We start from the raw sequence: 17,821 nt of genomic DNA on the forward strand, positions 1-17,821 counted from the left end.
AGACCACAAACTCTTCATAATCGCTGCTGTGAGAACCTCAAACCCAGTAGTTTAATTGTTAAATTTCCAGTATTTGAGTTCTGTTAGTGCCACTGTCCCCCTGTTACCATGATGCATGTTGTTTTTGCAGGGCAAACCCTGCATTCAACAAGGAGGTGTTCGTGGATTTAATGGCTGCACAAATCAAGACTTTGTCATTCCTCGCTTACGTTGTGCGCATGTACCAAGAGATGGTTGCCCAGCACTCGAACCTCATGGTGAAGGGCTTGCTGGGGATGTTGACAATCTGCCCCTTGGAAGTGACACACCTGCGGAGAGAACTCCTCATTGCTTCGCGACACATTTTTTCAACTGACCTGCGTGTCAGTGAGTATGCAGCTCTCTTGAGTGCTAACTATGTAACTCCACATTCTATCAACATGGTGTGTTTCATGTGGTTCTCGCATTCAGCAGTGATTTTTTCCCTAAGGAGCATTGACAAATTGGACTTTGCAGCAGAGATGTAATGTGTTTCCTGTGAGGTAAAAGGTAAAAAAATGGTAAAGTTATCCATATGCTTAACTACGTAAGCACTATGTCATGAAGATGTATGGGCGAGTGGATGTCTAGATCCACGTTTTATTGACCTCGGCACTAGTTGTAGGTGAGTGGTCAGCTTCATGCCTCAGCCTCTTTACCCTCAGGGTAAGGGCCCCTGGTACCCATTAGATAGGAGGCTGGGTGGACCCCAGAGCCAGTCTGGATGCTGCGGAGAAAAGAACATTCATGACCCTACCGAGACTCGAACTCCAGTCCCTTGGTTGTCTAGCCTGTATCCTGTGAGTGAACTGACTTGCGCTATCCCAAGTTTCCTGTGAGGTACTAACTGAATGTAGAAGAAATTCAGTGTTTAAAGGGTGTCCATGTACATGCTTCACTGCGTTGTGAGAATGTCGTTCATCTGATGTGCATGTAAGTCTTGTCTGAATGAAAACCATTTGGGGTTTGTTCTGGGTGAAGAAGTAACAGCTTTCAAAAGTAGTGTCCATGGGCATTGAGGAAGGCACCAACTGATGGATGTGCTCTGCAAAGACCTTCCTGGGCTTCTGTTATAACTGTTGTTATAGGAGCTGTGTAGTCCAGTGAAAGTCAGCTGATGCTTTGGAGGGATGTGTTGTCACAGTATTCGGCCTGAAGAGTAAGCCAAGTGAGAAACAAACATGAAGCTGGCAGCAGCCTCTGATTGTTACCTGCTTGGCTGTCTTGTCTGGAGTTCTTCTTTCACCATCAAATAAACTAAGAAACTGTAAGCAGTCATCAGTTGGCATCAGTATGCATCTCTTCTCTTCACCACTGTCCAAGACATTTGTCCAGGGTTTCATAATTAATATCTTAGCTTTCCTTGACATGTTGCCTGGGAAATTTAAAAGAATCAGTCCAATCCCAACTTTTAGGTAAAATGTCATAATTTAGAACTTTTGTAAGGCATCACTGATGTATGTTACTGAAACAGATGTACAGTAAAGGTAAAAAAGCTATCCCTATAACAGTCCATGGAGGCCCATAGTGTTCTGAGTTATTGATGCTGCCATGTTTTCTAGACAGTTGGCTCACAGATGGCAGTGAGGTTGCCAGCCTTACATGCCAGCCACCCTTTGCCTGTAGCAAGATTCATGGTACTCATTTCTGTTAGAGGCTAAGTTGACCCCAAGGCAGTGGTGCTGCTGGAAGGATTAGGTAAATTGAAAAAATACAATGACCTCATCGGGAGTTGAACCCACAACAAGTAATAACCAATAAACAAGGAGGCCTGGAAGTTCTGTGGTTAAACTGCAAAAGTAATAAGTCCCATTGGATAATCAAGAATCAGCTTTATGTTGGCAGCTACTGAACATTCAGGCTGAGCAGTTGACATTGCGACTTTGTGTTTGAGACATCTCAAATTCAAAACACAGCCTGGAGATCACCTAATCTCACAAAGGTTCCTCATGATTTTAGTGTGCCCCTCCAGGCAATTGCTGCAGTATTGTAGGCCACCACCATTTCCTTCCACATCCCTTACTGTTCATTATTCAGTAATGTATCATTTAATACTGTGTAATTTGGGATATTGAAAAAAGAATCGATAAACAGCCCAAGAATAAACAGATAAATAGCTGTGGCAAGTACTTCTCCATCTGCAGCTTGAGGACGTGTCTTGCGTATAGGATCCATTTCCTCAATGCATCATTAAAGAAGCATTGCTTTGAATTTACAACTTTTTTGTTTTATTACAGAATTTGTTCCTTACATGGAGCGACTGTTTGATGAGAATGTGCTCCTGGGAAAGGGTTGGACCACGCATGAGTCCTTACGCCCCTTGGCATACAGCACTCTTGCTGACCTGGTTCACCACGTAAGGCAGCACCTGCCGTTCTCTGATCTTGCTCGAGCTGTGCATCTCTTCTCTAAGAATGTTCATGATGAGACACTGCAAACCAAGTGAGGATCTAGCGTTTCATACCTGGACTTACTGTATTCTTCTTATACACATGCAGTAAACTGTTTGGTTATCTAGCATGTGCGGAAGTGTGGGGCATGACGTGCCGGTTACAAGAGAAACTCAGTACAAAGTCAAAATAAACATTTCTGCCTTAATTCTTGCTTGAGAGTCTTGCTAAGTAATGTAGTCAGGTGATGGCTGGTACGTTTCACCCACAGATCCAACCAACCTCTACTGTAGTGGCACCAGGAGTAGTGCTGCTAGTGGCACCTGGGGGACCTGCTCCATAAGTGAAACCACAGCTTGGTTTCTGAAGTAATTTTGTAGAAATTGTATTTTTTTTTTTTTTAATTTCTTCTGGTTGCATGAGAGTTCCAGATGCTGGGATGCCAAGTAACCAGGAGTTTACTGTATGTAAAAGTCCCAAGGCTTGTCATTCTGTTCTTATTCTGTTATTCTGTAGCAGTCGGGCTTGTTAATGGTTACAGATGAAACTGTTAGGTGGCAGTGAGAGGTACATATGTCTCAGTCGGCAATGCAGTCTAGGCCCTGGCCGAAAAATTTCCATTCTTTATGGCACGTATACATAGTGAAATCCTTGTGAAAAGGATCTGCCCGTCTGCTGCATTTGAGTATTCATAATTGTGAGCAACTGTATATGTATGCAAAGGAAGATTGCAAAGTGCATGTGTGATGAAGATGGAGTATAGGGTGCTGATGTTGAAATAATAGCCATCTTTGAGTGTTACGAAGTGTATGTCAGTGTTTATTTTATATGTGAGGGCCAAGTTGCCCACCCACCAACTGTAACAAGTGGTCAAGTTGTGACTGTCTCTGTCACTTAGTTGTGAACTGGATAATGGTCACTCTAACATTCAGTTGCCAGGTGAAGAAGGAGACAACTGACACATTTTGTTTTCTGGGATATAATGCCATGTAGTCCATTTAAAGTAAACTGATGTTTTGGAGGAACATATTGCCTCCATCTTCAGGGTCAAAGAACAAGCCTAGCAAGAAACGAGCATGAAAGCAGGTGGCAAGCAGAGTTCCTGAGGTGATATATTCCTCTGGAAGTTTGGTTGACCTTCAGCGGACTACACGGCGTTATATTCAACAAGGTAGTACTCTTCATAACCACCGGTGTGACAACGTCAAGTCCTATACTTTTGATGAAGTTTATGTTTTACAGGACATACATTGCCAGAAATGTATCCTGTAGATAGAAGCGCTGTTTAGTTCATGTTGTTATTCTGTCAAGTGTAATATCTCAGTAGAAATGTGGCTGCCTTTCCTGGACTTTTAAGAGTTACTGAGGTTAGGTATTTTTGCTGAAGTTCTTTTTTAACAATTTTGCATTGGTTGTGTGCTGCTTATAGACTGTAGAACTATACCCAGTTTGCTAAGAATAAGTTTGAATGTGACCATCTCCTTCCGTGTCTGCATCAACTGACTATTCTTTATTGTGCTGTCTTGTCAGTGCTATGTAACTGGTGCAGTTAATGTAACAGACTCTGACCAGACCAAATTCTGCTCATCTGTCTTGTACAGTTTGTGGTTGCATATCTGGTCAACAGATGCCTTGTTGTTTGGTACTTGGAGGTTCATTACCATGGTTCACAAAACTCCACCACTGGACCTTGTATTATAATAGTTGTACCAGGCTCACATACTTACATCCTATGTATCTTGAGATGTATGTTACTATTATGCTGGTCTATGCTCATGATGTTGGCCAAAAACATCATGAAAAAGGCAGTAAGAAGGAGTTGATCCAGAAGTAAACGTGAAGAAAAGTATGTGTGTTGTTTATGTCTCACCACAGAATAAGTCTCCAAATGTCAGTTTTTAACTTGGGTCTCATTACCAAAGAAGATCTTAGTAATGATGAAAGAAAGGTAAACACAAAGCTATCCCTGTAACAGGCCATGGAGTCCCACATTTTCTAGACAGACAGCTCACAGATGGCGGTGAGGTTACAGAAGATCTTAGTGCATTTATTTGTTGTGAAACCTCAATATCCTACACATTTTTACCTGTTGTTTTATATGGGTATGACAGTTGCACTCCCCTTGCAAGAGAAGAGCATGAATGTATGTGAGAACAGGGAGCCTTGTAGAGCAGTTAGACCCCAACCGGAGGAAGTGGCCGCCAGTTAAGAATGATAGTGTTTCTGTGTGTCTCAGTATCCAGACCATGTCTTGCAAGCTGCTCCTGAACCTGGTGGAGTGCATCAGAGCCCGCAGTGAGGAGGAGAAGGGGCAGGGGCGGGAGCTCCTCATGAGGATGCTAGAGGTGTTTGTTATCAAGTTCAAAACGATCGCCAAGTTGCAGCTCCCTGTCCTCTTGAGCAAGTGGTAAGTGCGGCATGGCTCAGTGAGTAGCATGACTCCTGCATACGTTGTTACCGAGCAGGTTGGTCTTCTAATAATGCTCTAAACTTGTCATGCTTGGTTCAGATCTCAGCCATGACACCAGCTGTCTTGACCTCATGGTTTTCCCCAGTCCCTCCAGGAAACTGTTGGGAGTTAGTAAATAGGTGTTTAAAATTATGCAACTTTTGTTTAGGATTTTTTTGGTGGGCAGGATTTGGGGAAGTGCCTTTTATTATGTGGCAGCTATGTGAATTCTGTATTTAATTTTCAGTTTGATGGCAGTGACTTATGAATGCTGAAGCTGGTCATGTGAAATTCTCTGTGGACAGAGAACATACACGCAACTAGAAGTGCTATATGAATCATTTATTTATGTATTAATTACGTGTGTGGTGAGAGTGCAGAGCTTTGAGGTTATTTTTTGAAAGTGTAACCCACATGTACTGATGGCCCCTTTCCAGACAATATAAGTAAGGGAAATGTACTACACAATATAAAATGAAATGGGAATAGCAACCATACTATCAGCCATCTCCTCTGCATCACTCACACATTTACACAAGCTAGCCAGTGGCCAGCCAGCCACATTTCCTGCTACCTGGCCAATGCAGGTGTGCATGCAATCTGATTCTCTTAACAGATAGGGTCTGATCATTTTCAGAAATTTAGTCAGGGCTGAATTCTTTGTTTTCCATTTTATTGTACAGAATGTAATACTTATTTCAGATTTCCATACTGGTGATTTTGTGGCCTGTATTTTGAATTTTGTGGTCATGTTTTACAGTGTCCATGACCCAAACATCTGTAATGTGGGGACATGCTGTAACTGTGTTCACTGAGCTTCCCAGGCTCAGAGGAAGGTTATTGCTGAGCAACTGGCAAAATGCAGAAATCTGTTTGTTGCAGCAAACCTCAGATGTCTCAAGCTGCTGCTGTGACACCTAGCACTGCGTCTGGAGGAACTCCAGCCCCGGCCACCCCTTTGGCAGTCACTCCCACCACTCCTGTGGACCAAGTGAAGACTGAAGACACAAAACAGCCAGCCCAGCCCCACACTATGACAGATGGTGAGTTGACATATATGTCCTGAAGATGTGAACTTGATCAAGTGGAGCACTTCTGTGCTGTAATAGTGCAGGGTCTTCAGGAATCATAACCAGCTGAGTAACTTTACACCTCAGGGATATGCCATAGCTCAAGCAGTTACTCCCTGGTTCATTCGCGTTGTGGTCGATCTGGGATTAATGGGTGTCCTCTGAGAAGTAATGGTTTTCCCTGCCAGTTATCATTCCACTGATGACCCATGCTCATCTATCATCAGGGACTGGCACAGTAGACTGATTTGAGGCTGCAGTACCATTGCAGTCCTACAGGTGGGTGGTCATGACTGACAAGTACTTCACCTGTGAAGATGGAGGCAACATTTCCTTCAGAATGTTGGTAAGGGGTTCTCAGATTACGTGGTATTGTGGCATGTAGACCCATTGCTAGGTAATGACCATGAAGTAAGCAACTATACAACAGCCATTGCTGGGTAATGGCTCTGTAAACGATGGCTCTTGCTAGGTAGTGGCCGCAACAGACGCGCACAACAATAGAAGAACTGTTGGAAGCAGTTTTCTCTGTGCGGTCCATGCAGAGGCTATATAACAAGGAGCAGCTGTGATTACGAGAGAGTCTCGAGACAACAGTTAGGAGAGTATGAGGTTGGTGTGAGATTGTCACCAGCCTGCAAGGACATGAGCCCAGTAGCAGGGGAACGTCACCTGGTGAAGAATTAGTGCATTCTGTAAAGAATGCAATGTGTGTGAATTAGCATAGCACTATAGTTGTTTGTAGTCATAAGTTGGGTGTATAAGTATGCAATAAATATGATTACCAATCCAAACCATGTGTATAGTCACACTGATATAATTGTGACAGTATCATATTCCATGGGTCAGTGACCTTCATACTCTAAATTGGGGACTATGTGGGATAACTGCTTAGTGGTCACACAGTGGCATTTCTGCCCTGTGGGTATCCTAGGAAGGCACTAAGAACTTATTTCTTAATTTTTCCTTAATGAGCAGGAGGTCCACTCCCAGTGAAAGAAGAACGGGACAAGTCCCGGTTTGGTTTCCCCACATCACAGGCTGGAAACCTCAGCGTGACAGACTGCCGCAGCCTCGTGAAGACTCTGGTGTGTGGCGTGAAGACCATCACGTGGGGCTGTGCCTCATGCAAGGTGAGTGCACCCCGCGTTCACACATTGAAGGATTTAAGGGTATTAAACAACCTTTGCACTCCGATCGTCCGTGATGTGTTACAAATAAGTGACATACCTGCACCTCAACTGAAGACTTCTGGCACAAGCTGACATTTGTTTGCAGAATAGCACTGGTGACATGACATTTCAGAGCAAGCAGTTTCAGCCCAAGGAGACGTTAGTGTTCATCCGACTCGTGAAGTGGGCCATGCAGGCTCTCGACATCTACACACTGAGCGTGAGTCCCGTTGCGCCCGGCACCATGTTGCCTGGCGGACAGAGGACGCAGTCGTCGCAAACTGTGCGCACCAAGGAAGAGAAGGAAGTGCTGGAACACTTTGCTGGAGTTGTGAGTACTGCTCGTTCCTTTGTTTGAATATTAGTGCATAGGTTGGTATGAGACACACATGATGCAGAATAAGAATGTTTTGACTCGGGCACCCCACCAATGGCAACTGATTCGGAGACCACGGCACATGTTGGAGAGTAATATGAAAACATGCCTTCTGAGTTGAGCTTATTGGCTGACTGTTGTGTTCCATTTGTAACCTGTTGGCCCTGTTTTGGAAAAAATGAAAGTAGGCACGTGAGATCACCTTGTTGTCTGTCTGTCTGTCTTAAGGTGTGTTAAGACAGAAACCATTGGTAATCAGGTTGCATATGACATATTGGAACAGCCCCGGATGGTAGGTTAGAGAAATGGAGAATTTGGTGCGTTTGGAATTTGCAAGGAAATCGAAGTACAGTGTAAAACATGTTCCAGTGCCTCTTTATCCACCATAAATCCCACATGAACTGACCTGGGATTGAACTGTGTATCCATAATAGTAGCACCCCATTGTGCAGTTAAGTATCAGGAACTTTTGTAGAGAGGACGGAAGCAGTGAGTCAGACAGCGAGTACTACGTCAGTCAGTCATGTTCAGGCTGTAAGTCCGTCTGCATCCATTCCATTTCCAGATGATTCTATATAGTCTTTTGACCTTCGCTATGTAAGGCACAAGTGTGTATACTTGACCTGTCTCTTGCACATGCACAAGCAATCCAATTCATGTGCTTTCACATTCTGTACTTTGTCATGTACGAAGAAAAGGAAGAAGTCCTTCAGATTACAAATCTTATTAATGACTAACTCTGTGGAGCTGAGTTGGCCTTGAAAAGCCACCAATTGTGCAGCTACCCAAGAATTTTCCAACGTTTTATGGAACCTGAAGGTTCATTACCATGTTCACAAGGGCCCTCCACTGATTTCTATCCTGAGCCAGATCAATCCAGTTCCTACCACCCCATCCTATCTTTAAGATCCATTTTAGTATTATTCTCCCACTTAGATCTTGGTCTTCNCGAAACATACACGTTGAACCACGGCAATGGGTTAAGATCCATTTTAGTATTATTCTCCCACTTAGATCTTGGTCTTCCTTCTGGCTTTCCTACCAGTATCCTAAATACAGTCCTTTTCTCTATATTCGTGCTACATATCCTGCCCATCTAATCCTGCTTGATGATTCTTATTACACTTGATCAAAGAGTACAAGTCATAAAGCTTCTTATTGTGGAGTTTACTTCAACCTCCTGTCACTTCATCCCTCTTCGGTCCAAATATTCCCATCAGCACTGTGTTCTCAAACATGGTGTTCCTCCTTCAATGTGAGAGACAAAGTTTCACACCCATATAGAACCACGGGCAAAATTGTAGTTTTGTATATTTTAATTTTTACGTTTTTAGACAGCAGATGAGAAGACAAAAGGTTCTGGACTGAGTGGTAGCAAGCATTACCCAAATTCAGTCTCCTCTAAATTTCCTCCCGAATCAAATTTTGATTTGTTACTGTCATTCCCAAATATCTATATACTGCCACATTTTCAAAGGATCTGTTAGCCATCTGTATGTCATGATTTTGCCCTTCATTTTGGTGATAATTAAAGTTTGTGTGTTTTTCATTATGGTATCTATGTTATCTCCCAGTAGATTCACATAAACAGCATAAACGAACAGTTGATGTGTCCCATTTAATTTCAGTCCCACCGGGTTTTCCTGGACCTTCCTGAAGGCACATTCTGAAGCGAAGTTGAGAAGCAATGGCAGTAAAACTTATTAATTTCTTTATAACTATGTATTTTAATTTTGGATTTTCCAGTTCTCAATGATGAACCCGCAGACTTTCCAGGAGATATTCTCCACCACAGTCGACTACATGGTGGATCGTATCTACCGAAACTTTGCACTGCAGGTAGTTGGCAACTCATTCCTGTCGAATCCGACAACATCGCCCATCTTTGCAACGGTGCTAGTGGAGTACCTGTTGGAGCGGATGGAAGAGATGGGAAGCAATGTGGAGCGCAGTAACCTGTACCTGAAACTATTCAAATTGGTGTTTGGGAGCGTGAGCTTGTTCCCAGCCGAGAACGAGCACATGCTTCGGCCCCACCTGCATCAGATTGTCAACAGGTTCAAGTCTTGGTTACTTTGTCTTTAATGTGTGGCACATAGATGTGCTGTGGGCAGTTTGCCGCTTTCCTTGATAGACATTGTTCTGTCTGAAACTTGACGTTTCCGCATCAGTGAATATTAAGAAGAAATTTTCATTTCTCCAGTATTTTAGATAAAATTAAAAAAAAAAAAAAGATCTTGATTTGTACATCAGTTTTTCTGTCTCATGCTTTTAGAGTTTTCAGAAAACTGATTTTGCTCTGGACACTAACATGCAGACTTCATCATCTGTCACAAGCATAGTGGTTAGCAATGGTAGCACAAATCAGCCTGTTGATACAATCTGTCTCCCCCCCCCCCTCCGGTAGCCCATGGTGAGAACGGACATGGCCCTAGAATTGAATTTTGTAAAATACAAGGCTGTATAAAAATTTATCATTGAATGAACTGTGAATGCAGTGAATTGGTCTAGCAGGGAAAATTCTAGTTCCAGTCTTAATTCTCAGATGCTTAATAGTTACATTGCAGTGGTCTTGAATGTGACACTGTGTAACCTTGTAGGTAGTTACCAGCATTTTTGAGGAACCTGCTGCCACCATATTCAGGATATATTTTTTTTATTGTAAGAAAAAAAAACTAAATACAAAGAGGCCTAGGCAATTCCCATCCGGCCTTCTGTAGCACATTCTAATAACCATCTTATTCTGTAATAGCGGTGGTCCCACCATATTCAGGATAGAAGCTGAAGTACCTTTGCAGTGCCATCTGTGAAAGAATTTTTGAATCATATATAGCTGTGAAGCCCTAGTCCTACATGCATCATGAAAAGTTTAGCCCCTGAAGAAAGGGGAGTGGCCTGTTGCCTAAAAACTCTGTAGGTAAAGGGTTAAATATAAGGCTGATCCCTGAGAACCCTTTGGTGGATGCCTTGCCTGAAATTTCTGCTGCTTATATTGCAGGTCCATGGAACTAGCAATGAGTGCTAAAGAGCCCTACAACTACTTCTTACTCCTTCGTGCGTTGTTCCGCTCTATTGGTGGAGGTAGCCATGACCTCCTGTACCAGGAGTTCCTTCCACTTTTGCCCAACCTTCTGCAAGGTAAAGTTGCTTCTTCAGATAATCTGCATGTGTTTGTCTTTTTCTTGATATCATATTGATATTTTGCCTCATGTTGCTACTGTTTGTCTCTGTTGTTGCCATTATGACAGACAGGAAATGTCAGGATGAATTCTACCTTTACCTCCTTTCTTCTGTGTTCCTTTCCCATCATCATTTTGGTCCCTCTTCTCTCCTCCTCCTCCTTTCTCTAGCCTCTTAGTACCTTTCTCCCATATTTCCTTCCTGTTTGTGACTGTAGAGTCTGAACCTTGTAACATGATGCATGGTCTTGGCATCCTGCAATCACTGTGACTGTTCTGCTGTGTTCAGGCCTGAACAGCTTGCAGAGTGGTCTGCACAAGCAGCATATGAAGGATCTGTTTGTGGAGCTGTGTCTCACTGTTCCTGTCCGCCTAAGCTCTCTGCTGCCCTACCTGCCCATGCTGATGGACCCACTGGTGTCAGCCCTGAATGGCTCTCCAACTCTCATCAGCCAGGTGAGCCTCTATTGTACGGGGATGGACAGTATTGTTGCATATCTGTAGACTTGGAAATCTTCCATATTTGGTGAACTTGTAGCAAGCGTGTCCCCTCAGTGTCGGATGCCCTTTCGTAGACTGACCTGGGTATGCTATCGAGTGTGATCAGCTTCACTGGCCACATACCTTCAGTAAAATAACTCATTGATGGCCCTCATGATCTGACCAGATTTTTAGCCTGTGAAACACTGGCATTATTCACCTTTTATAAGTACTATCTGGCTTTTAAACATTTTGTTATGGTGGTTCTGTTCCATTGAAATTACAACCCGGTTTCTATAGTCTGACTGGTAGAGATAGGTGCAAATACGCGCAGCAGCTCGTGCATGTACAAACCTGTTGCAGTTGCTTAGTATTAATGGGCCATAGTGAGACATTTAATTTTATGAGTTGAAGCTATCATGTTAACTGTATACAGTGAAGTGTTCTCAAGCAGTGAGACGTGTCAGTGTGGAGAAACCATCTCCGCCTCCATCATCACAGGCTTGGCATGTCTTGACAAGAATCCCATATTGATGTGGCTGCTATTCTGAGAGAACCCCATTGCAGACTCATGAAGTGCAATAGCTCAGTAAACCCACTGGATTGCTGGGGTTTTGTTCCCTGTAGAGGCATTTCTGTTGGGTAAAGCAGCCAGGTTATGAGACTGATCACTGCTATCTATCAAGTAATGCAGAAACATTTATTCCTGAGCTGTGTTGTGATGCCCTGGTGTTTCTGTCCACTCAACATAGTCTGTGTTGTTATGTTGGTAACAGGGTCTGCGCACACTTGAGCTGTGTGTGGACAACCTGCAGCCAGATTTCCTATATGAGCACATTCAACCTGTACGAGCAGATCTGATGCAGGCATTGTGGCGCACTGTGCATAATCCAACTGACCAGGTGGCACACGTTGCATTCAGGTATGTGCCTCCATTTCATTTTGTGTACTTACTATATGCTGTGTAATCTCTGACCAGTGTTCTTAGTGGCTGCAAGACGTTTGAATGCTAAATCAAAAACTGAGTCCAGTAGGTTTGGCATATGGGATATTTCTCTGTGGCATTAGGGCCCACTTTTCCAGAAATCTCCTGAGCCGTAGTGCATTTGGCTTCAGCTTATGGAACAGTCTTGAATAATGCTTGTATGGATTGGAGACTTGCCTCTGGAACAATTGCAGCTCAGTACACTGCTGGGTGTTGTTTTCTTCTGTAATAATTTGAACCACAGTGAATTTTCCTGTAGCCAGTGGCTTGATAGTGAATGAAGTTGGGCGATACTTGAGTTATGTTATTTTAAGACTTATTTTAAAACATGGTCTAATCCAACAGAGGATGCTTTTTCTGGATTTCCAGTTCTCCCAGTGGTAACTATGAAAAGCTCTACCTTCGGGGATTTGAAAGTGTTTAGTTCAGTAGAAGTTCACTTGTATTTCAGAGTTCTGCTTTGCTTCCTAGTAATACTTGATTGACTTACTCTTAGACCCTGAAGATAGAGGTGGTACCTTCCTCCAGACTGTCAGTAAGCTTCTATTGGACTACACAGCTAGCTCCTTTGAAGGAATGAAAAGACTGTTCAGGAAATCCTGTACCATCTGCACATGGTAACAAAGTTGAACATTTCAGCTTTTCAGAGACCACAAGGCAGGAAGCTCCTGCAGTTATGTCCTCGATTTTTTGCAGGGTCCTGGGCAAATTTGGCGGAGGCAACCGCAAGATGATGATTGAACCGCAGAAACTGGAATACAATGACAAGGAAACACCTGGCCCAGCAATAATTGCATACTTCCAGGAGCACTCTAAACCAATAGACTTCCCCGTGGAGAAGGTACAGTATTTGTAATGCTGTATTTTAGCATACTGTGGCAGTTGGTATCAGAATTTATTTGTGGTTTTGTTTACCATCCACTGTGCAACAATGTTAAGATTTAAAATTAAATCTTTTTAAACTCTGTAACTGTACTACATGTTTCAGCCTATGCAGTTATCTTGAGGTGCTTTGAAATTTTTTGGGGGGGGGCTGCTGTGCCTTCCAAGCTGCTGCAGTCAGTGTTTTTGGTATTTACAGTAACATCCACACTGCACACTAGATAAGCAACAGGCACGTTACAGAGACAGTGCATGTGGCATAGAAGGAGGAACTACATTGTCTTCATTTATAAACATTTAAATGTGAAAACACAGCAGTTCACCCCGAATTTCAACAAACCTGACATTGGCCAAGTAGGCCAGTTCATGTATTGCAGTGACAAATTTTAAATCTTAATTTTGTTGCCTAGTGGATGGTAAACAAAACCAAAAAAAAATTCTAGTACAGTATTTATGATTATCTACCCATAACTCACAATACCTGTGTCAGTGAAGTGTGGTCTGAAGATGCCTTATGAGAGAAAAGTAATCATTGTGATGTACGATGCTACTGCACGGCTGGCATCAAGATTTTATTGTAGGGGTTGGTGATATCACTGTTGTGATGATGCGGTTATCAACCAGCTGAACACTTGCATGCACTAAGTGCATGACCAAGAGAGGTTAATGTGTTCTGCAGCATGAGCAGCGTTGTACACCCTCATCAGCCACACAAGGAATCTTTAAGAATAAAGACAGATTTGTTAATAACATATGTGAAATTTGAAGTCCTCCTGGACAGTGAGTATCAAGATTGTGGTCTTGTGGGATGTGAGCCCATGTAACAGTAAATGGTTACCAACATTCCAGAGGAGCCTGCTGCCTGGACCTTCACCAGAAGTTTGAGGGAACAGGTTTCTCCAGAATGTTAGTACCTCTGTACCAGACTGCATGGCGCCACATTCCAGAAACTAATCAAATAACAGAGTTCATACAGCATGGTATGCAGGATTTTGAAAGCATCTGGTGTGATGGTGCCCCACGAGGATCTCAAACTATGATGCAGGAGGAGAAAATGTTTAGAAACGTTTTGTTGCATTGGTAGCCCCCTTCATTGCCGCTAGAACGGCAGTGCAGTTTTGTTCCCAGTGCATGCCACTTGCCTGAAACATACCATATAGGAAAGCAGTTGACACTAGACACTGCATCAGTGCCATTTCAAGCCCACCCAATGGTACATTGGCGGCATTTATGAAAGCTGCACAGTCGGGAGACATCTGCTCCTGTAGGCTTTTCCAGGTGGCATGGGTCATCTAGCAGTGAAGCCTCAGTTGAAACAGACTGGTCTTGAAGGTAATGCTGTAGATCTGTATTCACGGGGAGTTCAGTTTGAACTTCAGGACAGACAATAACTGTCATGACTAAGGTTTTTCATATTTTCTCTCAGTCCCTCTTGGCGAACATTCTGGATTGGTACTTAAACTAGGCCATAACTGCTTCCTTCCAAATCTTTTCCAATTCAGCATTTACCAGCCTCCTGCCATTTGATGCTGTATAGTCTGTGATACTGACAGTGTTATGAAATAAACTGCCCTCAGCCAAGCAGCTCTATCTATCCCTGTTTTTCCACTCTCCTCCTCGTCCTTCTCCTCAGTTTCCTCCCATGTTTTTCCTTCTATCTATGTGAATTCTTTCATGACCTGTTGTTCCCCTCTTGATTATGTTCTTCCTCTTGCACATTTCCTTATAGTTCCATGTTCAGAACACTCTCTGGCATTCTTTCCTCATTCATTTGCAAAATGAGTCCATCCCATTTAATCTGTTATTTGTTTATTCTTCTTTCAGTGTCTTTATCTTTAAATGATGGCTGGATTTTGTTTTGTAGTATACACAGAGGTCTCAGTAGGACTAGTACAGGAAGAGATAAAGATAATGATGATGAAGATGCTGGTGGTGGCGGCTGTGGCAGCTAGGGTTATAGTGATAGGTGACGCACAGGTTGCTGTAACTGAAACGGTGCTTTTACGTTCACTTGCCAGCAAATTGGACAGCATTGCCACGTGTTAGTTGTACCTTGTGTGTTCCAGGTCATTGAGACAGCATTCACTGCCCTCAAATCAAGCACGACAGATCCGTTCTACCGCCGGCAATGCTGGGAGGTGATTCGCTGTTTCTTGGTTGCATCACTGAACCTTGATGATGACAAGAATATGATGCAGCAGCTCTTCTCTCACCCAAGGTACCGTACTGAAGTTGTAGGCCGCTGAGTGTCGGCAGGATCACCGTACCAGTGATACTGAGCCTTTCCTGCCCTTACCATCAGGTTAGGAATTTACTACTGCATTGTGGGTGTGTGCAGTGCTACTACTACACTCAGTAATTTTGTGAACTGTGGTTTTGTCACACCATATGGCAAGACACTCTCATACACTTACACACATCCTCGTCCTCCCTCAAAATAGTCGCTGTTGCCCGCTATGCAAGTCTCCCAACGTTGGTATAGCTGCTGGAAACACTGCTGAAAGATATTTGCAGGAAGGTCTTCCTTTGGGGATCTTATGATCTCTTCAGCCAACTGAAATCAATGCTCACATAGCTTTTCTTTCAAGCGGGGAAAGAAAAAGAAATTATGTTTTGCAAGCTTCTCTTGGACAAGCACAGAGCGATGTTCGGGGGTGTTGTCATGTAGCAACAGCAAGTTCTACCTGCACCAAAGCTCAGGATGCTTTGAATTGCATAGATGACGAGCGATCTTGTAGCTTTGCTTGTTTACAGTTGCTCCTTCTGGAATGAATTCCATGTGAACAGTTCCAGATGAGTCGGAAAACAGTTCAAGCACTATCTTGCCTTTTGACCTGTCCTATCACGGTTTCTTCTTTCTTGGCAATGATGGTGATTTTCAGGTGGCCAATTGTCGCTTCAGTTGTGGTTCATACAGAAAACACTGTATTTCATCTCCTGTTATGATCCAGTTGAGAAGCGTCCCACCTTCCTCAGCACTATTGATCAGATCACCACAAATGCTCATGTGATTGTCACATTGGTCTTGCGTCAGGACACGTGGAACACAGTGCTGGGTAACATGAGACGTGTTCAGGTCATCAGACAGAATTTTGTGGCAAGTACCATAGCCAATCCCTGCTGCTGCTGCTGCTGCGATTTCATGTACCATTTGGGACCAGTTGGCATGCACCGAAGTTGCAATTTCTTGGATATTGAGTGGAATTATGATTATTCTTGGCTGGCCAGTATGCACATCATCTTCCAAACTGTCTCTCCCCTCTGTAAAACGTTTGTGCCACTTAAACACAGCACTAGAGCCCAAGGCTTCTTCGCCATACGCTTGCTTGATCATCTGAAACGTTTTGCTAGCGGATGTGCCTAATTTTTTTTTTACAGAACTTCACGTTTTCCTGTTGCTCAAACTGCGACATTCTCGATTTCTGCCTCTCGCAGACAACTACCCTTCACAGCAGTGACTTTCTTTCTGAATGCACTCCATGCATGCAACTGCTTCTTGCGGGGACAAGAGAAGAATGGACATGGCACGACCTCATGGCTCCATGTATCCACTGTAGTGCATAACAGCACCACTATGCGGCCAATCCATGAGATTATTGACTGTACTACGTATACCTTTGCTCTTTGTGGCCTTTGATTCATCCTTTGGTAGCCAGTGTACAGGAACAGCAGATGGCAGGAGTTGAACAGTGTGTGCGCATGTTGTTGCAGTGATGTCTGCTTGTTATAGTGAGTAGGAGTGAGATTGCAGGACTTATTGCTTCCATCTTCAGAGTGAAAGTAAGCCAAGCAAGAAACAATAGAAGCAGGTGGCAAGCTGGCTTACTCCTCAACGCTGAAGATGGAGGTGGTATGTTCCTCTGAAATGTTGGACTGTCTCCGGATTACTTGGTGTTACAACCCACAAGACCTTACTCTGCCTAGTCACTGCTGTGAGAATCGTAGATCCAGTGGAAACAAAATTTTATTACCCACTTGCTGTCGTAGTAAAACACTAGGAACCTTGAAGAAAGCAGTCCTCTGGGACAGCACTCTGCTGATACAATTGAATATAGTCCGAAACGTCGGTTAACACGTCTACACGGCGCCACATCCCAGAAGACTGCTTTCTTCATAGTCACCGCCGTGAAAACCTCAAATCTTACACTAGGACCCTTGTATAATTATTGCTACACATTGCAATTGCAGCCTTGATGATCCTCACGTGAAGATCTCTCCAATCCAGGGCATTCCTTACAAGTCACAGGACAAGCAGGCCAGGGCCACTCACCAGATGGCAGTCACAGGCAAGTAGAGGCACTAGCTCATATGATACCAGTAACTTTGCTGGTTACTGCTAAGGTTCTTAGGTAGTTATTATGTTGAATTCATTACTGTTTGTTGTTGTACAAATTGCATGACGTAGAGTTTTCTGGAAGCAGGGCAGGACAAAATCATAACATAAAGGCAGGTAATAGATCCTTCGAAAATGTGGCTGTTTGAATATTTAAGAACAGGAGTAACAGATCAAAAATATAATTCACAATGACTGAAATTAATAAAATCTCAGCTTATCAGGTGAGTCAGACCTTGTCATCAGACCATGATGATGAAGACAGAGGTAGTCCCTGAAACATTTCTTATTTTTCAACCAACTGACATGGTTGATACCCTGAGAAGATTCTGTTTGATCAGAATTGCATTCATGAAGAAATTAAGTGCATGTGAAATTTGGGGGGTGCTTGCTGCTGTTCAGTTCAGAATATTTGTTTCCCATTTTGTATCTAAAATATGAAGATTAAAATATACAAAACTGTAATTTGTCCTGTTCTTCTGCATGG

The 17,821-nt window shown here is 43.2% G+C and overlaps 1 protein-coding gene across 4 annotated transcripts in view; it reads left to right on the forward strand.

The window, feature by feature from the left end:
• The window catches only part of LOC111861437 (transformation/transcription domain-associated protein), a 90,041-nt gene that overhangs the window by 8,200 nt on the left and 64,020 nt on the right, over nucleotides 1–17,821 (forward strand). For all 4 annotated transcript variants that reach the window (XM_023845998.2, XM_023845999.2, XM_023846000.2 and 1 more), the window contains exons 7-19: nucleotides 131–366; nucleotides 2,256–2,460; nucleotides 4,645–4,815; nucleotides 5,740–5,900; nucleotides 6,906–7,060; nucleotides 7,206–7,430; nucleotides 9,222–9,532; nucleotides 10,474–10,613; nucleotides 10,944–11,110; nucleotides 11,911–12,056; nucleotides 12,816–12,960; nucleotides 15,068–15,219; nucleotides 17,190–17,287. In XM_023845998.2, the coding sequence (XP_023701766.1) occupies nucleotides 131–366; nucleotides 2,256–2,460; nucleotides 4,645–4,815; nucleotides 5,740–5,900; nucleotides 6,906–7,060; nucleotides 7,206–7,430; nucleotides 9,222–9,532; nucleotides 10,474–10,613; nucleotides 10,944–11,110; nucleotides 11,911–12,056; nucleotides 12,816–12,960; nucleotides 15,068–15,219; nucleotides 17,190–17,287 (2,312 nt within the window). The remainder of the gene's footprint in view (nucleotides 1–130; nucleotides 367–2,255; nucleotides 2,461–4,644; nucleotides 4,816–5,739; nucleotides 5,901–6,905; nucleotides 7,061–7,205; nucleotides 7,431–9,221; nucleotides 9,533–10,473; nucleotides 10,614–10,943; nucleotides 11,111–11,910; nucleotides 12,057–12,815; nucleotides 12,961–15,067; nucleotides 15,220–17,189; nucleotides 17,288–17,821) is intronic.

The sequence above is a fragment of the Cryptotermes secundus genome, unplaced genomic scaffold (genome assembly GCF_002891405.2).
Source record: "Cryptotermes secundus unplaced genomic scaffold, Csec_1.0 scaffold693, whole genome shotgun sequence".
Classification (NCBI taxonomy): domain Eukaryota; kingdom Metazoa; phylum Arthropoda; class Insecta; order Blattodea; family Kalotermitidae; genus Cryptotermes; species Cryptotermes secundus.